Source organism: Erythranthe guttata, chromosome 1 (assembly GCF_056151865.1).
Source record: "Erythranthe guttata isolate IM_541 chromosome 1, IM_541, whole genome shotgun sequence".
Classification (NCBI taxonomy): Eukaryota; Viridiplantae; Streptophyta; class Magnoliopsida; order Lamiales; family Phrymaceae; genus Erythranthe; species Erythranthe guttata.
In genome coordinates, this window is record NC_142533.1 from 1,668,382 (window position 1) to 1,691,754 (window position 23,373).

Sequence of the window (23,373 nt, forward strand, 5' to 3'; positions counted from 1 at the left end):
AATCTTAAATTCCGCCAATTTATTTGATAAATTATTTTTTAATTAGAAGAAGTTTATGTTTTTTTATTGCAACGACATCGTACATTGATTTTATTGCACGAAAAAGCAACGGTACGGTGTTTTTCGCGTACTAGATTTCAAAAGATTGACGCAGTAGAGCTACGATATGAGGCTTGAGCCCTTTCTCCGGAAAAGTGTATCCGTCTTGTTTACGCTTATAAGTTATTTCGGCAACTCGTGCCCAGTTGAAAACTCGCATAAGAATCTCCATCGAGACAGAATTATCCAAGAGCCCTTCATTCATCTCTTTCCATCCAACCTCAATATTTTCGTGCAAGCATTGTATTGCCACTTGTTTCGATACACCGTGCTCCTTCATGTAGCAATCAATCCCGGTCGTTACTTGCCCTCTCTTCTTCTCGTCCTTACATAAATCAAAAAAATACTATGTTATAAGATTGGCTGACGGAATATAAGACAATATATACATTCTTATGAGAAATTATTGTTTTCGTCCTTCAGCTTCGCACCGATTTCACATTTGGTACCCCCATGTTCACAAAAAGACATATCTCGTTCCTCATATTTCAACAATTCAATACTTTTTGGTCATTTCTGTCAATTTACCATTAGTAGTAAATTTTTGTGAACAAGGGGGACCAAATGTGAAATCGAGGTAAACTCGAGGGACCAAAAATGTAATTTTCCCTACACTCTTATCATATATTAACTTGATGATCTCTCGTATATATATACCTCATACGTGGCAATATCGTCAATGATACGAACTAGTACGTTACAAGTTTTGAGGATATTAGGTTTAGCCAAAAGCCAATTGAATGCATCAATTGTTGCATTGTCCATGCCAAGGTAGGCTATTGTTGTTAGAAAGTAGACGCCGGCTGTAATCTCGGCTTGACTCATGTACTCATCAAATACCGGCAAATGATCTCCTTCGACGAACCATTTAGCCTCAATGTAATAACTCGTCACAATTTCCTTCATCTAGAGACCAAAACATTATATCGAAATGAATCAACCATATAATTCTGCATCGAAAAGTGAATATTTATATGAAGTGAATCGAAATATACCGCCTCCCTGGCATAATGAACAGCAAATGATCTCCCTTTTGGAGATAACTCTGCATCGAAGGCTTCGTATAGATCCAATACAACTCTATAGCATATCTTCATGTAGTCTGGGAGTCGATCGATTTCGCTTACATCCCATCTGATCGATCACACGAAAGTATAAAGTAAAAAAGAAGTTTGTATAATTTTGCTTAATGAATAAAGTAGAAACACTAATTATTACTTTTGTATGGCATCGGTGAAAACTTTTAGTTCTTCGATTGTTCCATATGTATCGTATGTGTCGTCTATCACACATATGATAGCTATGGTTTTAGCTAGCATGATTCGAGCACTAGAATATCGGGGCTCATGATAAACCGCCAAAGTCCAAAAATAGCTCTCCACTACTCTATCTCTAGCATAGGAAAGCTTGGAAATAAGGTCCATCTCCTTCCACCACCTGTACACAACAAGCAACAAAGTTCATATATATATATATATATATATATATATATATATATATATATATATATATATATATATATATATATATATATATATATATATATATATATGTGTGTGTGTGTGTGTGTGTGTGTGTGTGTGTGTGTGTGTGTGTGTGTGTGTGTTATCTGGTGAGTTCAGAGAGTTCCTTTTTGTGCAGCCTTTGTAGCAAATTGAAATCCAATTTGGCCAGCCTCAACAATGATTCATTCTTGGATTCGAACTCTTCGTACAATGAGATGAAGCGACGAGATTCAACTCTCGGAGTGCCTCGGTGGAGGGATTGATCGAGAGCATGCAAACTTGTTTCTTGAGGGGCGATTCGGGTAAATTACGAGCAACGACGACAGACTCAAGATTAGTTTAGAGAAAGAAAAAGCTTTGTCCAAAATCTCCTCTCCCTGCCTTCTTACGTATGATGCTTCATATAGGCTTAGCACACCCTCAATGTCAGTCGAAAGGGCTTTCTCGAATTGATCACCGTTATTATTTTCGGTGAATCTTTTGAAAATAGCTGCATATATCGATCCCAAATTGAAAAAATACTCGGCTTAAATTATATTTACGTGAAACGTCTCCATTGGCCTTATTAGATAACAATTAGTACACTTACAAGAAGGTGCATCCAAGGCGTGCTGCCTCAGCAATCTGAACTGCAATGCGACGATAAACAAATCATCGTTTTCTTCGGGCTCGAGTTTGAGATGGCCATTGAGTGCTAACGTGAGCTGTTCTTGAATTTCATTTTCAAAGTGATAAGATAAACCGAGGCGCTCGATTGTGTCGATCAAAATCAGTTTCTCCGACAATTTGCTGTCGCGTGTAATCAGCATATTTCTTGCTTCTTCTTTCAACACCTTAATCTCTTCCGCGTACATGTTTGGTAGCTGCAGAACACGAGAAATATATATAATGGTAATCTTAGTGAATTTGTAATATATTCTAAAAATATTTAATTAAATATCTTTCATTTATATATAAAATTAAAATTATAAAATAATTAACTACATGCGATGCACGTACATCTGTCTAGTATATAATAAAAAAAGTATAAAAAGTGATATATCGATGACGAGAAATTACCTGGATATCCACGTTAAATGAAGTAAAACGATCGTCCCACAAACTCGGAGGGAAATTACCGATAACAGGGCGTACAATATCACTGTTTTTAGTGTTCGTGGCGAGGTTGTAATTTGCTTCTTCATTGGAGGCGGCGGCCATAGCAAGAACATTCCTGCATGCAAAAACACATGTATGTATATACATATATATAATATGTGATGTTGTTTCTTTGTCTTTAAAAAAAATGTTATATGTTCTGATTAAAGAAAGATAGTACATGCCTATTTCGTCGTAAAGGCGCTAAAGTGGCGGGAAAAGTCGTCAGAGAACGGGAATGACTAAATATCGGAAGCCACGAAACAGTAGAAAGTAACACTGCCATTGTTCTCGATTATTCGACTTTTTTTTTGTTTGTTTATTAAGAAAGCTTATGTTAACTTAATTAAACAAAGTGTATATGATTCGGGGTTTATAATAACTAAGGGTGGCAATTTATAAACCGGATCGATCATTCCATCTGTTGTTTACGTGCAAATTTAATGATAAACCGAATATCTGCCGAATGCACGGTCGGGAATTATGACTAACATTGTACACTCTTGTTCAAAATTTCCTTAATTAGTTGAACTGATATATCCAGTCTATTTTTATTTGGACATTATTAGGTGAAAATATACAGGGCCGAATCTGAAGGCCTTCGGCCCCCGGAATTTTTTTAAAAAAAATTAGGGCCCCCCCAAAAAAAATCGGGGGCGCTGCCCCCGAACCCCCAAAACTGTAACCCCACTATATCACAATTTTCTAGCCATGCCACTAGCTATATACCTTACAAAAACGAGTTAACATAAAGTTTATCACCTTTTTAGAAAAAAATGAGTTTTATCGTAGATCGTTGAAGGGCCCCCTTTTTTAGCCGCCTTCAAAACTCGGCTACCGCCCCTCAAACACATACTAAGTATTAAAGAGACAAAACATCGTGTAATGGTTGTGTTAGGCACCGCAGTTGATTCCAGGTTCTTGCTTTTGGTTCTGTTAGGCACCGATGATATATATATATATATATATATATATATATATATATATATATATATATATATATATATATATATATATAATTTTATTTTAGAGGATTTCGAATTACAATTTAAGGAATTTAATTATCTAAAAAAACTTCAAAGCATTTAAAATTCTTGGCTCCAAATTATTCCATTAGACTTCAACACGGTATAGAGTCGGACAAAACACTCGAGATTCTTTTATTACACGATGATTAATTTTAAGGCCAAAAAAATCGAAAGTTGAAGGAAAATGTGAGGACCGCAAACCGAAAAACAACGATCATTCCATATTCATACAAAAAACTTAGTTCCGTTTTAAAAGAAATATTGACCTACCGATGATATATTTGCATTTTTTTCGAGTGCACATACCAAACGAAAACTTCAATAAAACACAAGAAAATAAGTACATATTTCATTTATGCATATATGCAATTAACGTATAAATAATGGATTTTTTTTAAAATGGTATACAAATAAAACGAAGCAGGCCAAATATCCATCATAATTTAGGTAAAATTTAATTTATTCCTCTAATTTCAAAATAACATCGACCCCCACTAATACGATTGTGTTTTATGCGCGAATTTAATGATAAACAGAATATTGGTCGAATGCACGGCCCCTGTCGGAAATTATGACTAATACCGGCCCCGTATACTCTTTATTATCAAAATTTCCTTAGTTAGTTCAACTCGTCTATCTTTTTCCGGACAATAGGATGAAAACATACTAAGTATGGACGTGACAAGACGACGTGTATCGCAATAACTAGCATTCTTTAATAGTTAGTTATGTTAGGCATCACAACTAATTCCATGTTCTTGCTGTCCGTTAAGTTACGAGATGATATAATTTGTACGAAATTAGGATTTCAAGTGACTTTGTTTAAGTGGATTTAAAATTAAAATCGAGGGCTTAAAGATTTCGAATTGTATTACATAAATGAAGTTATCTGTATAAACTCGATGCGTTTAAAAATTAGCTCCAAATTCTTCAATTCGACTTCGTTTCGATTGACGAATGTTAAGTTGATTACTTTTTAGTTTATCATAATAAACTCATTAAATTTATTTTAATGATTCTTTTTTTACAGATTTTTAATGCCAAAATATTCAAAAGTTGAAGGAATATTTAAGGACCACAAACAAAAAACAAAGAATACTCCATATTCATACAGATTATGGATGTTTTTCTAAGAGCAATTCCAGTGGAGGAATTAAATGGAATAACTTCTATTTTGATGCTCCAAAACATAAATTTTCATCTCCAATAGGGGAATTAAATTGGTAGTTATTTTGATATTCAACTTCCCGAAATACAAAAATGCATCCTGGAAAAAGAGGTATCAAAACATTAACTACCCAACAAACCAATTAAAAATTGACACGTGTCAATATTAAATATATTTATGCTTATATTTAAAATTAGATGATTCATTTAATGCTTGCGGTTGAAGCAAATAAGTATCAAAATAATAAAACGAGTATCAAATTAATATTTGATGATCGATTTTGATATTTTACCATTGGAGTTGCTCTAAGACAAATGTTATTATTTCCAATAATTATAGGCTGCTGCAACTGAAGGGAGATGAAGTAAATGCTGCGGTTGGAGATGAAAATATGATTTTATTTATTTATAAATTTTATGTATTAAAATAAATAAATAAATAATTTTTGGAACCCAAGAAAAATTTTGGAAGAAAATGCAATGACTTAACATTAAATCATCTGGGAAGAAAAATTTGTAAACAGTAATTAGAAATTTAAATCCAGTCCGGGAATTGGGGAGGAAATTAGGGCACAAAAACGACGTCGTACGGTTTTTGTGCTCCATTAATTTTATAATGCCTTTTCAGTTCTTACAGTTTTATCTTGAGCCCATTCTACTTTTTTGCCCATATACGATACCTTTTTAGTAATAATACGTTCGATTAACAAGATTCGTAAGTAAATCCTTGCACAAAATTTGAAGTACGCAATTAAATAATATTATTTCATTAAATTATTAATTTATTTTCGTTTTGATTAATATTGTAATCAATAAAGCTACGTGGCCAGAATCTGGCTGGCCAGAAAGGGCAGTGTTGTAATTTTACAAAAAAAATATTATGTTCAATTACTGATCTATCCTTGAGTTATAATATTTACATTTGAATTTAATTTTGAATTTTTTTTTTTGTTTCTCTCTGTGTAATATGATTACCATGAATCCATATTTCAATGTATTAACATTAAATGTCAGATTACAACTTTCAATAAAATAACGTCAATTCATTTCATCTTCTTCTTTAGTTTATGGTTATCAGATTCGATGTCTTCTTCCATTAATTTTTCTTTATTTATATTTGAATATTAATGTGGCAGCACCTTATAATTTCATGTAAAACCCCATGAGCCCAGAAACCGGTTGTAAACCAGGTTTTAGTCTAAAACAGTCTGTGTGTTATCGGTTGAGGTCGGTGGAGGCCAGATGTCGGCGGCGAAAGGCGTTAATAGGCGGATCTGCTGGTGGGCCGCCGTAATGAAAAAAAAAATGGAGAATATGGAGAAAACTAAAAGAGAGAGAAAGCAGGTAGGAAGGTGGAGGAGAGAGAGGAAGTGGGTGGGTGGGTGGGTGGGTGTAGGTGGAGAGAGTGAAGAAGCTGAAAGGAGTGATAAGTGATAACTGACACGGTGGAGAGAGAAAGAGAAATTACAAAATAAATATAAAACAAAAGTCTTTAATTCAATTTCAAATTTGCTAAATAAATCGGATTATGCTTAATTTCATTCCTAATTTCAAAATTGGCATTAGAATCATGAAATTAACTACTTCAATTATCAATTAGACACATAATTACTTAAATTAGTTCAGAAATTGATCATATGAATTTTTCCGATTTATTATACTTCTAATAGAATTAAATTCCTATAATGTTTATTCTAAAATTAATTCTCTAAGAAATTGTCTATTTTCTAATTAATTGGAATACTAACTTAAATGATAATCTTAATGTCTAACATAAATTAGAAATTTCATATAGTTTTATTAAAAAAAATATCTATAGTAGACAATTCTAATAATGTAGAATATTATCCTTATCATGATTTACAAATTAATAATAACATAAATAATTTATAACATTAATCTGCAAACAAAAAAGTATATAATAATAATAATATAACTTTATATACTTTACTCAATCGTATTTTAATATGATATGATTGTACTATATTGTATCTTTGAATTTCTACGGAATATTTTTTTATGATTCATCGTGAAATTACATGTCTACTAATAAATTTGCATATATAAAATGCTTAGAATTTTTAAAAATATACTTAACCTACACTTAAAACTACATATATAGTTCTAAAATCTCAGTTTGATAAATAATCAATATTCAATACTAATAGAAGTGGATTAGTAAAATATTATAGAATTTGTGCATGCGTTACAAAAAGTATTCATAAGTTTGTTAGATAAGTTTATAGTTAATGTATTCAATCTATATTAGTTTTGAATTGTTGATTGTTCGATGGAATTTTTTATTTTTTTAATTTTCCAACTCACTTATATAATAATAATAATAATTAATAATAATAATAATAATTATTATAATAATAATAATAATAATAATAATAAATAATAATAATAATAATAATAATAATAATAAATAATAATAATAATAATAATAATAATAATAATAATAATAATAATAATTCGTCCTTTTTTTGTTGTTGTTATTATTATTACTAGCATTTTTCCCCCGTGCGATGCACGGGATCTTATTTTAAAAGTAAAAAATAATCAATTTAATACTTAATAAGAAAATATAGTACACTAAAATAGTAAAATTTAATAATGTAATATTATATTTAACATTTTTTTTTAAATTTTACATATTAAGATTTATAATCTAAATTAGAGAAAAAAAATTAAAAATAAATAACTACTGAAGTACCATTAAGGTAGGATTCTTCACCGTTTAGTTTTAATTTTGATAATTGTTAAAAAATATAGTTAGAAATTAGTAGAAAAAAAATATTAAAAATAAATAATTATAGAAATATTATTAGAGTTTTCTCAGCGTTTCTTTCTTTTATATATAAGATTAATATTATTATTATTATTATTATTATTATTATTATTATTATTATTATTATTATTGAAACTCGTAATATAATGTATTCATTATTACCGTGTAAAAACTAAAAAATGTACAATTGAGTGGTTCTATTTTTTAGGAGGGAAAATAGGGAGAGAAATTAGGAAGAAATTTTAGAAACAAAACAATTAAGGGCATAAATGGTATTAAATATATAAAGAAAACAAAAAAAGTAAAATAAATGCTATTTTGGCCAGCCAGATTCTGGCTATTTAGCAAAGTCCTATTGTAATGGGGTTACTAAAATTTTTGTTTTTTAATATTTTTTTCATCCTAAAAATTATATTTTAATTATTTTATCGAGGTTAAACAACTACCAGAATTTGATAATTTAAAACAAGATTTAATCTAAAGAATCAAACATTTTAATAACTATGTAATTATTTTCTCCTAGAAAAAACACTGTTATTACTTAATCAATACGAGATTAGTGAAATTTAATTTAATCCAAATTAATCAGATATAGATAAGCAAACAAGGCCACGTCACGTGGTTCTTATTTTCCAGGGTGTTTACTTTCCAGAACGTATCCAAGAGTGCAGTCAAGTCACACACACACACACACACACACACACACACACACACACACACACACACACACACACACACACACACACACACACACACATATATATATATATATATATATATTGGTTTGTTTGAGCCATTTTCCACTATATGTTTTACCATTTTCAGTCAATTTTACGTGGGAAATTTTGGTATTTATATTTTTTTTCTCCAAAACATCCAATTGCTTATATTTTTTTAATTTTCTGAATAAAAACTTTTATTTATGTCATTTTGAGTTTCTTCATTTTTTTTTTCTTAAATGTCTTCTAGTAGTTCAAACATCCTAAGATTACAAACATCTTTACAATCCTATGATTGTTGAGAATTTGAACTACCGTAAGATTTAACAAAAAAAAGAAGAAATTCAAAATGACAAAAATGAAAGGTTTTATTCAGAAAATTAAAAAAAAAAAAAAAAACTCTTAGTAATTAAATGTTTTGGAGAAAAAAAAATATCAAAAATTTCCAATTAAAATTGACCGAAAATGTTAATAAATATAGTAGAAAATGGCTCAAACAAATATATTTATAGGCTGAACGGGGGTATTTTCGTCATATTTTGGAAAAAATGTAATGTGAGGGGGTTTTTTGTATTTTGTTGTAGTATAGGGGGGTATATGATACAAACTCCATAGTACAGGGGTATTTTTGTATTTAACCCTTTTATTTATTTATATAAATTTTATGTATTAAAATAAATAAATAATGGGTAAATTACAAACACCCCCTGAAGTATGGTCAAATTACAAAAACACCCCTCTTGTTTGGATAATTACAACCACCCCCCTCAACTCATCAAATTTAGTGGAATCTTCGAGTTTATACGGAATATTATCACTTTCGTACCCATTTTATCCCATTCAAACTCTACATTATGAAGCAAGATGATCATAATATGTGATTTTTAGCTTGTATATATCAGTTTGTGGTGCATCGGAAACTGTATTTTTTACACAAAAAGAGTACAAACTAGAGCACATTTCACGAAATCTTGATGACTATGTTGAATGTGGCACCATAAAGGTGGAGGTCTAAGAAAAAATCGTAGTTGAGGGGGTAGATGTAATTATCCAAACAAGAGGGGAGTTTTTGTAATTTGACCATACCTCAGGGTGGTATTTGTAATTTACCCTTACTTTTATAATGGGCCTTTTCAGTTCTTACAAGTTTAATTTGAGTCCATTCTCCTTTTTAGCCCATATACGATATTTTTTAGTAATAATACGTTCGATTAACAGTAAATTCTCTACACAAAATTTGAAGTCCACAATTAAATAACATTATTTCATTAAATTAGTAATTCCTATTAGTTTATGATTAATTTTGTAATGGGGTTACTAAAAAAAAGGCTTTAATTAAAATTTTATTTCGTCCTAAAACTTATATTTTAATTATTTTATCGAGGTTACACAACTATCAGAATTTGATTAAATTAAAACAAGATTTAATCTAAAGAATCAAATATTTTATTAATTATGTAATTATTTTCTTCTAGAAAAACACCGTTATTATTTAATCGATACGAGATTAGTAAAATCTAATTTAATCCAAATTAATCAGATATAGATAAGCAAACAAGGCCCCGTCACGTGGTTCTTATTTTCCAGGGTGTTTACTTTCCAGAACATATCCAAGAGTGCAGTCAAGTCAAACTTTGAAAATTCACTATTGAATATTCAAAGTTTAATTTATTAATGGAAACTTCTTATTTGAAGAGAAAAAAATGGAATATAGAGGAAAAGTCACCTCCAATAACTATTATGCTCACCTCACTAGTGTACCAACTATTGGCACCGAGTTACATCACATTTTTTGTCTACTTATGAATTAAATATGTACCGCAGCAAGAAAAAACACCAATTTATTTACTTTTAAAATCAAATAAAAAATTCGAGGTTTTCTTTGGATCATGAATTTTAAAGAAAATAATTAAAAGGGTAACATTTGTAATAATTGTGCCTTATCCACATCAAGTGCTTCTTTGAACAATTGTGAAAGTGGAATTTTTTTTATGGTCAAGAGTATTACTACTTTTTTTTTTTTAAAATTATAATGATGTATGGTCAAATTACGAAAACTCTACTTCTATTTAGATAATTACAACCGTCCATTAACTATAAATCTTCTTACACATCTACCCTTGCAGATTCAAATTTAGTGAAATCTTCTGAGATTATATGGAATATTATCACTTTTGTACCCATTTTATTTTATCCCATTCGAACTCCACATTTTGAAGCAAGATGATCATATTATGTGTTTTTTGGCTTGTATATATCAAATTGTGGTGCATCAGAAACTGTATTTTTACACAAAACGAATACAAACTAGAGCACATTCCACGAAATCTAGATGATTATGTTGAATTTGACACCATAAGGGTGGAGGTGTAAGAAAAATCACAGCTGAGGGGTAGATGTAATTATCCAAACAAAAGGGATTTTTTCGTAAATTGATCATACCTCAGAGGTGACTGTAATTTACCCTTTTTTTGGAAAATTACGGTCAACTTCCTCAGGTAAGGTCAACTTACGAAAAACCTCTTATTTTTTGGTAGTTACAATCACTCCCCTCAACTATGAATCGTCTTACACGTCCACCCTTATGGTTCAAATTTAACAGCTTCTAGATTATGTGAAATATTCTCTACTTTGTACCTTCTTCATGCGAAAAAACAGTTATAAATTCACCAAAAAATGATATTTACAAGCCAATAGACGCGCATCTTATAGTGATCTTGTGTCTAAATTTGGAGTTGAAAAGTTGTAAAACGAGTACCTACTAACAAATATTCCACATAATCTGAAGATTGTCTAAAAATAAGGGATTTTTTTTTTTATAATTTGACTATAGCTCAGGGAGGTGACTATAATTTAATTTTTTTTTTAATTAAGTGAAACAAGAAAGTAATAAAAATTACGTCGGGGCCACTCTTTGGTATTTACTTTTCTATAAAACCACAAAAAAATTTATAAGGTGAAATTAAAATACACTATCACTACTCAAAGTTACAAAACTCTGCTCTTTGCCTCAAGAAAAAAAGAAAATGGAAATTCAATTTCCTTTCACCTTCACAAATGCAATCCTTCTTCTATCCTTCATCTTCTTCTTCGTCTACAAAGGATATCGAAAATCCAAAAACAGAACTGCAAAATTACCACCAAGCCCCTGGAAACTACCCCTAATCGGCCATCTCCACCACATAGGCAAACTCCCGCACCGCTCTTTCCAAAAACTCTCCGAGAAACACGGACCACTCATGCATGTCATGCTCGGAGAAGTCACCGCGATAGTCGTCTCGTCACCTGCCCTAGCCAAGCAGGTACTCAAGGCACACGACCCTACCTTTGCCGACAGGCCGGTGACGATAGCAGGCGAAATCCTCTGGTACAACTCCTCCAACATCTCCTTCAGCCAGTACGGCGACTACTGGCGGCAGATGCGGAAAATCTGCATCCTCGAACTCCTCAGCGCCAAGAACGTCAAATCGTTTAGCTCGATACGGAACGACGAAGTTTCCCAGTTAATCGAATCAATCAAGATTTCATCATCTTCTTCTGATACTACTGTCGATTTGACGGAGAAGATTTTCGGGATGACGAGTTCGATTACATGCAGAGCGGCGTTTGGGAAAGTGTGCAAGGATAAGGACCAGCTGATCGGAATGTTTAAGGAAGGGATAACTTTGGTTAGCGGATTCGACGTGTCGGATCTTTATCCTTCGTCGAAGATGCTAAAGGCGCTGAGCTGTAATAGGATGAGGCTGATGAAGATGAGGCTGAAACTCGATCTGATTCTTGATGACGTCATCGACGAGCATAGACGGAACCTCGAAAAGATAGTTTTTGCCGACGAGGAGAATTCCGAGAGGCGGGGTAATGGTGAGTTTGGGAATGAGGATTTGGTTGATGTTTTGTTGAGAGTTAAGGAAAGTGGCGAGCTTGAATTTCCGATCAGTGATGATAACATCAAAGCTGTCATTTATGTAAGTTGTTTGTTATACACTTCAATTACAATTTTGCTTGTGAATTCGTCACCAAAAGGGTTTATTTCATTTTCCACCCTTATATTGTTTTTTTAATTGTTAAAAAACCCCTCAAGTTATTTTATTTGTAAAAAGACCCCTCATGATTCAATTTTTTTCACACAAACTCCTCAATGGTGAGGTTTAACGGGGTTGCTAAAAAATATTGATATATTTTTTTTGCTTATAAATTTATCAAGAAAAAGGTTTACTGCATTCGTCGCCGTCTATGCCACTGTATTTTTTCATGTTATTTTATTGGGGAATACCCCCTTATGATCAATTACTTTTAGCAAAATCCCCCTAAATCTCATTATTTAGGGGATTGTGCTGAAAATGGGGAATATTATGGTTTTTAACCCTCAAATTTGCACTAATTACACATTTGGTCCCTCGTGTTTACAAAAAACATATTTGGTCCATCATATTTTAATAATTGAACACTTTTGGTCATTTTCGTCATATTACTGTTACTAACAAAAATGACTAAACATGCTGAATTTTTGAAATTTGAGGGCCCAAATGTGTTTTTTGTGAACATTATGAGGCAAATGTGAAATCGGTGCAAATTTGAGGGACCAAAACTGTATTTTCCCGAAAAAATCATAATAAGGGAGTTATTATTAATATAAAATAGTATATGTGGTTGTTTAGCAATTTTATATAAAATAGGAGTACGAAATGCAAAAACTCAAATTGTCAAGAAATTGAACCGAATGAATATCATATTGTTTTTTTTCTTTTTTGGGTGTAGGACATATTTGCAGCAGGAACAGAGACATCGTCGACAACAATCGACTGGATAATGGCGGAGCTCATACGAAACCCTAGAGTGATGTCAAAACTACAGACAGAAATACGAGAAACATTCAAAGACAATCCAAACTTCGGAGAATCCGATGTTCAGAAGCTGAAATACCTAAAGTTAGTGATCAAGGAAGGATTCCGGCTCCACGCGCCGATCCCGTTAATCCCACGCGTTTCACGCGCGGACACCGAAATCGAAGGGTATGTCATCCCAATCGGAGCCAAAGTGCTGGTGAATGCGTGGGCCATGGGGAGAGACCCGGGTCTTTGGTCCGACCCGGAAAGATTCGAACCGGAGAGATTCGAAAATGACCCGAGAGATTTCACCGGGAACGACTTTGAGTATATTCCGTTTGGTGCTGGAAGAAGAATGTGCCCTGGGATGACGTTTGGTTTAGCGAGTGTTGAGCTGCCGTTAGCGCACCTTCTTTATAGTTTTGACTGGAAATTGCCCGCCGGAATGAGCTCCGGCGACTTGGATATGACTGAGCGGCCGGCGATCACGGCGGCTAGAAGACAAAATCTGGAATTGGTCGCCACCCCGTATATATATGATGGTGGGTTCTCCCTATAGACGATGGGGAATTATATTTTGTCTGTTTATTGATGTTTTCTTTTGGAAAATTATACTTTTTGCCCCTGAAGTTTAACTCGTTTCATATTTGGTCCCCTATGTTCACAAAAATCAAATTTTGTCCCTCGTGTTTCAATAATTTAACATTTTTGGTCATTGATGTTAATTTTCCGTTAGTATTAACGGAATTAAGTATGTATGTATCATTCTCTTAACTGACAGACTAACGGTAAATTGACGGAAATGACCAAAATTTTCAAATTGTTGAAACATGAGGGACCAAATGTGTTTTTTGTAAATAATGAGAACCGAATGTGAAACCGATGCAAACTTTTGGGACAAAAATGTAATTTTATTTCAATTTCTCGTGCATCTTCTCTTTTTATTGGTTGTGTTGTGTAGTCTTAGTTATGGACTTATGGTTCAGGCTCATTCTCTCTGTCTTTTATTTAGTTTCTTTTGAATTAAAACAAGAGTACTTGAACTTAATTTTGTGCTTGATCCATACTATGTCAAGTACTATAATTCATGTATCACGTCGTACAACACATTTTGACTTATTTGAACGTAAAAAAATGCAAAAAAAAAAAAGAGAAGAGTTTATATATTTTATTGGCGAAAGCAACGGTGTTTTTTCCCGTACTAGATTTCGAAAGATTGAAGAAGTAGAGCTACGACGTGGGGCTTGAGCCCTTTCTCTGGATAGTATAGAGAAGATGGATTTTTATATATTACTAAGGTACAATTACATCCCATTATATACAACGTATGGGAGAGAATATCAAAACTAATCTGCCGAGAAATAAGAGACCTATTGAAACTCAAACTACATGAAAGTAGAAACAACTTTGACTAAACAGAAATTAAAGAATGCCCAACTCTTGCGGAAGAGTTTGTTACGCTGATACGCCCCCTCAAGTTAGGTGGTGTTGACAAAACCTAACTTGCTCAGGTGATGATGAAAGGATCTTTTCGGAAGAGCTTTGGTTAAAGTGTCTGCCAGCTGATCGGCACTATGAACATGTGTAACCACAACCTGTTTTCGTTGCACTTGCTCACGAACAAAGTAAAAATCAATTGCAATATGCTTCATGCGGCTATGAAAGACCGGGTTTTGACAGAGATAAGTTGCACCAATATTATCACAGAAGATTGTTGGTGGTTTCTGAAGAGGAACTCGAAGTTCGCGCAATAAGTTGGTAACCCAATTTGTTTCGGATAATGCACTGGCAACAGCTCTATATTCGGCTTCAGTTGAGGACCTAGCGACCGTTTTTTGTTTCTTTGAAGACCAGCTTATTGGATTGTTACCAAAGTATAAGAGATAACCTGTTGTCGAGGTTCTATCATTTGGATCGCCGGCCCAATCCGCGTCGGAATACATATACAGATTGTTGTCACAATGACGATTGATGCGCAGACAGTAGTGAGCTGTTTGTTTCAGGTACCGAAGGACCCTCTTAACAGCTTTCCAATGATTTTGAGATGGCGAGTGCATGTATTGGGATAACTTGTTAACTGAATACGAAATATCCGGACGAGTGAAGGAAAGGTATTGCAATTTTCCTATTACTTGTCGATACTCCTTCGTATTGGCTATTGCACTACCATCATTTAGGCCCAGAACTTGAGAAGAACTCATGGGAGTAAGAACACCTTTGCTGTCGTCCATATTCGAGTCTCGGAGGACGTCCATAATATATTGGGATTGCGACAAGATTATACCATCATCCTGCTGAGTTACTTCAACACCTAAAAAATGGTGAAGAGGACCAAGATCTTTAAGTGAAAAACGTCGAGAAAGGGAAGAAATCACCTTGTGGATAAATGTGGAGTTGCTTCCCGTGATTATGATATCATCCACGTACACCAATATATAGACTGTAACAGCCATGTTGTGAAGGATGAAAAGCGATGTATCGGACTGAGACTTTTGAAACCCCATTTGCAGAATAAATGCCTTTAATTCGTTGTACCATGCCCTTGGGGCCTGTTTCAGGCCATAAATTGCTCGTTTTAAGCGGCATACATGCGTCGGTAAATCTGGATGTTCAAAGCCCGGCGGTTGCATCATAAAGACTTCTTCTTCGAGGTGACCTTGAAGAAAAGCATTATTTACGTCCAACTGATGTATTGCCCAGTTGTTCTTGGCAGCAATAGCAAGAACAAGTCGTACTGTAGTCGGCTTAACGACTGGACTGAATGTTGAATGATAATCAATGCCGGGTCGTTGAGTAAAACCTTTGGCGACGAGCCTCGCTTTATAACGATCAACACTGCCATCTGGTTTCCTTTTAATACGAAAGAGCCATTTGCACTTAATGATATTTCTATTGGGATCATTTGGAATTAATTCCCAAGTCTGGTTTTTCAATAAGGCATCAAACTCTTGTTTCATTGCATCTCTCCAGTGGGGATATTTTATGGCTTGTTTGACTGTGGTGGGTGTAAGGTTTGGAGATAATTGGGCAACATAGTCGGCAATTTTTTTTGGTTTAAAGACATTGTTTCGGGAACGAGTGGTGACACGGTTTGAGGTTTTAGAAGGATTATTTTTTTGGTTTTGGTCGGCAGGTATTTGTTGAGGCACACGTGTTTGGGAGATGGTTAGTATATTACTGTTAGTTGGATCGTAGGATGAAGACGAGGGTATTTGGGTATTTGGTTGAACTTGCGTGGGTGGTGCTGTAAGTGTTTGAGAAGAGAGAGGTAATTGAGAGTGTGTTATACCTGGTACGGGCGGAGCCACCGGTTGAGGAGCTGAAGAGCGTTCTTGTCGAGTTTGCCCTGGAGAAGTAGACTGTATCACATTTTGAAGGGGAATGGGTGGAGGAATATCATTTGATTCTGAGATTTTTGAGAGTTGGTTGGAGGTGTTTGGCTTTTTGATTGAGACCATGTCCCATTCTAAGTTTGAAAGGGGCTGATTGTGCAAATGAGAGAATGTGTTTGCAAAAGGAAATTGAGTTTCAAAGAATAACACATCACGTGAGAGGAAGATTTTAGCGGACGTGGGTTCAAAACACTGGTGACTGTGGTGTGTTTGAGAGAAACCGAGATAGACACATGGTTTAGATTTGGGTTCTAATTTATTGGACATGTATGGTTTAAGCCATGGATAACAGAGACACCCAAAGGTTTTAATAGAGGTATAGTTTGGTGGCTGTCCAAATAATTTTTGATATGGAGATTGATTATCGAGATTTGGAGTCGGGAGCCGGTTAATGAGAAAGGCTGCAAATTGACAAGCAAATGTCCAAAATTTGAGAGGTAAGGAGGCTTGATGCATGAGAGTTTTAGCGGTTTCGACTATATGTCGATGTCGACGTTCAGCTAAAGCTACTCTCTGAGGAGTGTATGGAGGTGAGACTAGATGTTCAATGCCATGTTGCTTGAGATAAGGTTTTAGTGCTTGAAATTCACCACCTCCATCAGTGTAAAAAGAAAGAATTTTTGTATTAAAATGGTTTTCAACCAAAGGACGAAATTCAGAGAAAATTTTGTGGACTTCATTTTTATTTTTCAACGTAAACAACCAAATGTATTTCGTGAATTGATCGACAAAAATAACATAATATAATTTCCGATCAATGGACAAAATTGGAGAAGGACCCCATAAATCACTGAAGAGAATTTGGAGTGGTTTTGTGCTCGACAATGTATTTTGATAGAATGGGAGCCTATGACTCTTATTACAAGAACAAGAATTGCAAAAATCAAAATTTTGAGAATCTGAAACAGGTAAGGAAAATTTGTTTACGAGGGTTTGAAGTACTCGACTATTGGGGTGTCCCAATCTTTTATGCCACATGAATTTGGAAGGAGCTTTTGTGACATTATTTATTTGAGGACGAGTGATTTGTACTCCCCAGGGCCACTCGTAAAGACCGTTCCTGCTACGTCCTCGAACTAGCAACGCCCCCGTACTCAGATCCTTCACATGAAAATCAAAAGGGAAAAGTTCAACAGATGTTTGGTTATCTTGACAAAACTGTGAGATAGATATAAGGTTTTGTTTTATTTGAGGAGCACAAAGGGTGTGGGGAAGCTGAAAATTAGAATTTGATGCACTTAAATGAATTGTACCAGTATGTGTAATTGGAATTTTATTACCATCACCCATCGAGATATTTTCAGTGCCATGATATTCTTCCGATTGGTGAAAACCTTGAGAGTCAGACGTGATATGGTGAGTAGCTCCGCTGTCGAGGATCCATGGATTTTGAGTACTCTGACCACTAGAGACAAAGTTTGCTTTTGCTTCAAAGTGGTTATGAGAGCGTGATCTGCAGACACGTGCGACATGACCAATTTTATCACATAGTTGACACTTGACACGAGAAGTTTGAGTGAATGGAGTGGATGAACGCCATTGCTGCTGTGTATTTGAGGGCACGACATTGGTGTTTTTTTCTTGATGATGACGCCAATGTTGGTTGTTGTTTGGACGCCGATTGGTTCGGGAGTAGTGCATAGGGGCATTATATTTCTGAGCTACAGCAGCAGTGATTTGTGCCGATGATGTTTTGATGTCTTCATGTGTAATGAAGAGTTCATGGTCCAATAATTTGTCAAATAGCTCTTCAAAGGTGATTGGAGTGTCTCTAGCACGTATAGCTGCGGAAATCGCTCGATATTCAGGGCCGAGTCCACTTAAAATTTTGACGATGAGTTCCTCAGTCGAGATCGGAGAACCCGCGGTTGCAAGTTCATCAGCGACAGATTTAATTTCTCTCAAGTATTCGGCAATAGATTTTGAATCGCTAGAAATTTTAGTGAGATGATGGCGAAGACTGAAGATGCGTGTTTGCGATTTATTTGCAAATAAAGTGTGCAGCGAGTCCCATGCTTTCTGGGAAGAAGGTGCTCCAGCAACAGTGGAGGCAATGGTTGAATCGACCGATGCCATCAAGGCATTTTGAATGAGTTGATCTTGGCGAAACCAGATCTTATACTGAGGGTTTGCTACTTCGGTATTGGTTTGAGTGATGGTGCGAGATGGGGCTGGATTGGTGCCATCTAGATGACCATATAGGTCATGGCCGTGCATTAGCATGGCAAACTGAGCTTTCCATGTCGTAAAATTTTGACTGCCAGTGAGTTTGATTGGAAGTTGAGATGCAGGGTTGAATTGGATAATTTGAGTGGTGGTGGGTGTGGTGGTAGTGGTGAGAGGATCAGTTGCCATGGAATTGGTGGGTTTATAAGCAAGATGAAGAATAAGAAAAAAAATTGGATCTGTTTGCTCGTGAGAGCTTGAAGGGCTCTATACCATATAGAGAAGATGGATTTTTATATATTACTAAGGTACAATTACATCCCATTATATACAACGTATGGGAGAGAATATCAAAACTAATCTGCCGAGAAATAAGAGACCTATTGAAACTCAAACTACATGAAAGTAGAAACAACTTTGACTAAACAGAAATTAAAGAATGCCCAACTCTTGCGGAAGAGTTTGTTACGCTGATAGATAGGTGTATCCGTCTTGTTTACGCTTATACGTTATTTCGGCAACTCGTGCCCAATTGAAAACTCGCATGCGAATCTCCATCGAGACGGAATTATCCAAGATCCCTTCATTCAAATCTTTCCATCTAACCTCAACAATTTCTTGCAAGCATTGTATTGCCACTTGTTTCGATACACCGTGCTCCTTCATGTAGCAATCAATCCCCGTCGTCACTTGCCCTCTCTTCTTCTCGTCCTTACATAAATCAAAAAAATATGGGTTACAAATATAAGATTATATGAAAATTACAGGTTACCTCCCTTAGTTTTACACTGATTTTACATTTGGACCCCCATGTTCGTTCATGAGAAACATACTCCTTCCCTCATATATTTCAACAATCTAACACTTCAATTTTGGTCATTTCGTAGATTTTCCGTTAGTCCATCACTTAAAAGAGTGACGGACACATGCTTGATTCCGTTAGTAGTAACATAAAATTGACGGAAATGACCAGAAGTACTAAATTATACGTTGAAGCATGATGGACTAAATTTGAATTTTTTGTGAATATAGGGGACCAAATGTAAAATCCAGGCAAACTCGAGGGGACCAAAAGTGTAGATTTCTCCTACATTCTTATCATGTATCAACTTGATGATATCTCGTATGTACCTCGTATGTGGCAACATCGTCAATGATACGAACAACTACGTTACAAGTTTTGAGAATATTAGGTTTAGCCAAAAGCCAATCGAATACTTCAATTGTTGCATTGTCCATGCCAAGGTAGGCTGTTATTGTCAGAAAGTAGGCACCGGCTGTAATCTCGGCTTGACTCATGTACTCGTCAAATAACGGCAAATGATCACCTTCGACGAACCATTTAGCCTCAACGTAGTAACTCGTCACAATTTCCTTCATCTGGGTTATACATCAAATGTCGGAACATAAACAATAACAAAAAAAAAAAGTGAATCAACCATATGATTCGTATATGAAAGCGAAATCGAATTAAATATACCGCCTCCCTGGCATAATGAACGGCAAATGATCTTCCTTTTGGAGATAACTCTGCATCAAAGGCTTCGTAAAGATCCAATACAACTCTATAGCATATCTTCATGTAGTCTGGGAGTCGATCGATTTCCCTTATATCCCATCTGATAACACACATTTCTTTGTTTAGTATATAAGTAATTTTGCTTAATGAATAAAGTAGAAACACTAATTACTTTTGTATGGCATCGGTGAAAACTTTTAGTTCTTCGATTGTTCCATATGTATCGTATGTGTCGTCTATCACAGATATGATAGCTATGGTTTTAGCTAGCATGACTCGAGCACTAGAATATTGGGGCTCGTGATAAACCCCCAAAGCCCAAAAATAGCACTCTACAACTCTATCTCTAGCATACGAAAGCTTCGAAATAAGGTCCATCTCCTTCCACCACCTGCACACAACAAGTAACAAAGTTCATATATATATATATATATATATATATATATATATATATATATATATATATATATATATATATATATATATATATATATATATAAACTTCAATAAATAATACAGTCGGGATCAGTCAAAGTCTATTAATTTAGCGAAATATTAATTTAATGAAATATTTTTTAGCACGTTACCTTCGAGTTAGGACCGAGAAAACATATTAATTAAACAAGGTTATTAATTTATCGAGGTTCTACTGTGTGTGTGTTACCTGGTGAGTTCAGATAGTTCATTTTTGTGCAGCATTTGTAGCAAATTGAAATCCAATTTAGCCAGCCTCAACAATGATTCATTCTTGGATTCAACTTCTTCGTACAATGAGATGAAACGACGGGATTCAACTCTTGGAGTGCCTCGGTGGAGGGATTGATCAAGAGCATGCAATACTTGTTTCTTGAGTGGCAATTCGGGTAAATTAGGAGCAACAGACTCAAGATAAGCTTTAGAGAAAGAAAAAGCCTTGTCCAAAATCTCCTCTCCTTGTCTTCTTAAATATGTTGCTTCATATAGACTCAGCACACCCTCAATTTCAGTACAAAGGGCTTTCTTGAATTCACCATTTTTATTTTCGGTGAATCTTTTGAAAATTGCTGCATATATATGAATATGCCATAATAAATTATTGCATGCATATAATTAAAGAAATTAATGTTACGTTCTAACAGTAGGTAAATATACTTACAAGAAGGTGCATCCAAGGCATGCTGCCTCAGCAATCTGAACTGCAATGAGGTGATGAACAAATCATTGTTTTCGTCGAGCTCGAGTTTGAGATGGCCATTGAAGGCTAATGTGAGCTGTTCTTGAATTTCATTTTCAAAGTGATAAGATAAACCGAGGCGTTCGATTGTGTCGATTAAAACCAGTTTCTCAGACAATTTGATGTCGACCGAGGTTAGCATATTTCGTGCTTCTTCCTTGAGCACCTTAATCTCTTCAGCGTACATGCTTGACAACTGGAGAACATGAGAAATATAAGAGTACATTGGATTCCCGGATTTATTTCTATTATAGGTAATCGTAGTAATAATAATAATAATCTTATATATATAATTTTTCAAAAAAAAAAAAAAAAATCTTATATATATAAAAGAAAGAAACGCTAGGCAATCCTAAAAAAATCCTAATGATATTTATGTAATTATTTAATTTTAATATTTTTTCTCCACTAATTTCTAACTATAATTTTTAACAATTATCAATCTCCAATTTTTCATCAATATATCTCAAATCTTAAGAGATAAAGATAGAAATACGATTTTTTAAATCTTAATCTATATATTTGGATTATAAATCTTAATATGTAAGATTTAAATTTTGAAATAATATACTGTGCATCGCACGGGGAAAAAATACTACTACTACTACTACTACTAATAATAATAATAATAATAATAATAATAATAATAATAATAATAATAATAATAATAATAATAATAATAATAATAATAATAATAATAATAATAATAATAATAATAATAATAATAATAATTAACTACATGCGTATGCACGTACATCTGTCTAGTATATAATAAAAAAAGATAAAAAGTGATCGATTGATGACGAGAAATGACCTGGATATCCATGTCAAATGAAGTAAAACGATCATCCCACAAACTAGGAGGGAAATTAGCGATAACAGGGCGTACAATATCACTGCTTTTAGGGTTCGAGGCGAGGTTGTAATTTGCTTCTTCATTGGAGGCGGCGGCCATAGCAAGAACATTCCTGCAAAGATTTTGTTATATGCTCCGATGAAAGTTGATGTCTAATTAGAATGAAAGAACGAATAAAAAATCATGCCTATTTCGTCGTAAAGGCGTTAAAGCGGCGGGAATGGTCGTCACGGAACGCGAATGACTAAATATCGGCCGCCATGAAACAGTAGAGAGTAGTGCTGCCATTATTGATCTCTCCTTGATAATTCTACTTTTTTTTCTTCTTTTCTTTTTTGTTATGTTAGTATATATAGTATATGTATGGGTTTAACTTAGGGTGGCAATTTACACGCGCGCTTTCCTTCATATGCGGTTTTGTTTAGGTGATTTAATTTTTGGGGAACTTGTTAAGACACCCCTTATTTTTGACTTACATAGGTGCGGATCCTAATTGTTAGACGAATATATATAGGTGTGAGTCATTTGAACCAAAAAAAAAATAATAGAAATTAAATTAAATTGTTCGTGTGTAGACAAAAAATACCCTCAATTAATATAGGGTAAATTACAGATACCACCGTGAGGTATGGTGAAATTACGAAAACCCCCTCATGCTTGGATAATTATAACTACCCCTCATCTATGAATTTTTTACACGTCCACCTTTTATAGTGTCAAATTCAACATAATCTTCTAGATTCCGTGGAATGTTTTATCTAATTTGTACTTGTTTTGTGCAAAAAAAATAGTTTATGATGCATTACAATCTGATATATACAAGCCAAGAATCACATATTATAGTCATCTTGCTTCGTAATGTAGAGTTCTACTGCAGGGCCGGTTCTGAGGGGATGCGAAGTAGGCGGTCGCCTAGGCCCCCCGGATTTTTGTAAAAAAATAGGGCCCCCAAATT

At 34.2% G+C, this 23,373-nt stretch overlaps 2 protein-coding genes and 1 pseudogene across 3 annotated transcripts; 1 reads left to right on the forward strand and 2 right to left on the reverse strand.

The window, feature by feature from the left end:
* Positions 1-2: 2 nt before the first annotated feature.
* Positions 3-3,027, reverse strand: LOC105975159 (viridiflorene synthase-like; annotated as a pseudogene). Its single transcript, XR_016031983.1, has 8 exons — positions 2,927-3,027; positions 2,664-2,817; positions 2,194-2,467; positions 1,713-2,094; positions 1,318-1,540; positions 1,095-1,233; positions 757-1,005; positions 3-424 (listed from the first exon to the last, which is right to left on the reverse strand). The product of XR_016031983.1 is annotated as a viridiflorene synthase-like (transcript).
* Positions 3,028-11,399: 8,372 nt separating this feature from the next.
* On the forward strand, positions 11,400-14,320 carry LOC105975392 (premnaspirodiene oxygenase). Its single transcript, XM_013000591.2, has 2 exons — positions 11,400-12,411; positions 13,205-14,320. The coding sequence occupies exons 1-2, from the start codon at positions 11,473-11,475 to the stop codon at positions 13,829-13,831; spliced, it is 1,566 nt and encodes a 521-aa protein (XP_012856045.2). The 5' UTR covers positions 11,400-11,472; the 3' UTR covers positions 13,832-14,320.
* A 52-nt stretch (positions 14,321-14,372) lies between these two features.
* LOC105975160 (viridiflorene synthase) lies at positions 14,373-22,721 on the reverse strand. Its single transcript, XM_088815817.1, has 9 exons — positions 22,606-22,721; positions 22,377-22,530; positions 21,485-21,758; positions 21,014-21,392; positions 20,522-20,740; positions 20,311-20,449; positions 19,962-20,210; positions 19,312-19,541; positions 14,373-14,537 (listed from the first exon to the last, which is right to left on the reverse strand). The coding sequence occupies exons 1-9, from the start codon at positions 22,704-22,706 to the stop codon at positions 14,474-14,476; spliced, it is 1,809 nt and encodes a 602-aa protein (XP_088671943.1). The 5' UTR covers positions 22,707-22,721; the 3' UTR covers positions 14,373-14,473.
* Between the last annotated feature and the right edge of the window lie 652 nt (positions 22,722-23,373).

Excerpts from the sequence above, each read along its gene's own strand:
- LOC105975392 (XM_013000591.2), top strand. The coding sequence starts at position 11,473 with ATGGAAATTCAATTTCCTTTCACCTTCACAAATGCAATCCTTCTTCTA. Across the intron at positions 12,412-13,204 it reads ACATCAAAGCTGTCATTTAT|GACATATTTGCAGCAGGAAC; the intron begins GTAAGTTGTTTG and ends TTTTGGGTGTAG.
- LOC105975160 (XM_088815817.1), bottom strand. The coding sequence starts at position 22,706 with ATGGCAGCACTACTCTCTACTGTTTCATGGCGGCCGATATTTAGTCAT. Across the intron at positions 21,393-21,484 it reads TGCCTTGGATGCACCTTCTT|CAATTTTCAAAAGATTCACC; the intron begins GTAAGTATATTT and ends ATATATATGCAG. Across the intron at positions 20,450-20,521 it reads TTCACCGATGCCATACAAAA|ATGGGATATAAGGGAAATCG; the intron begins GTAATTAGTGTT and ends GTGTGTTATCAG.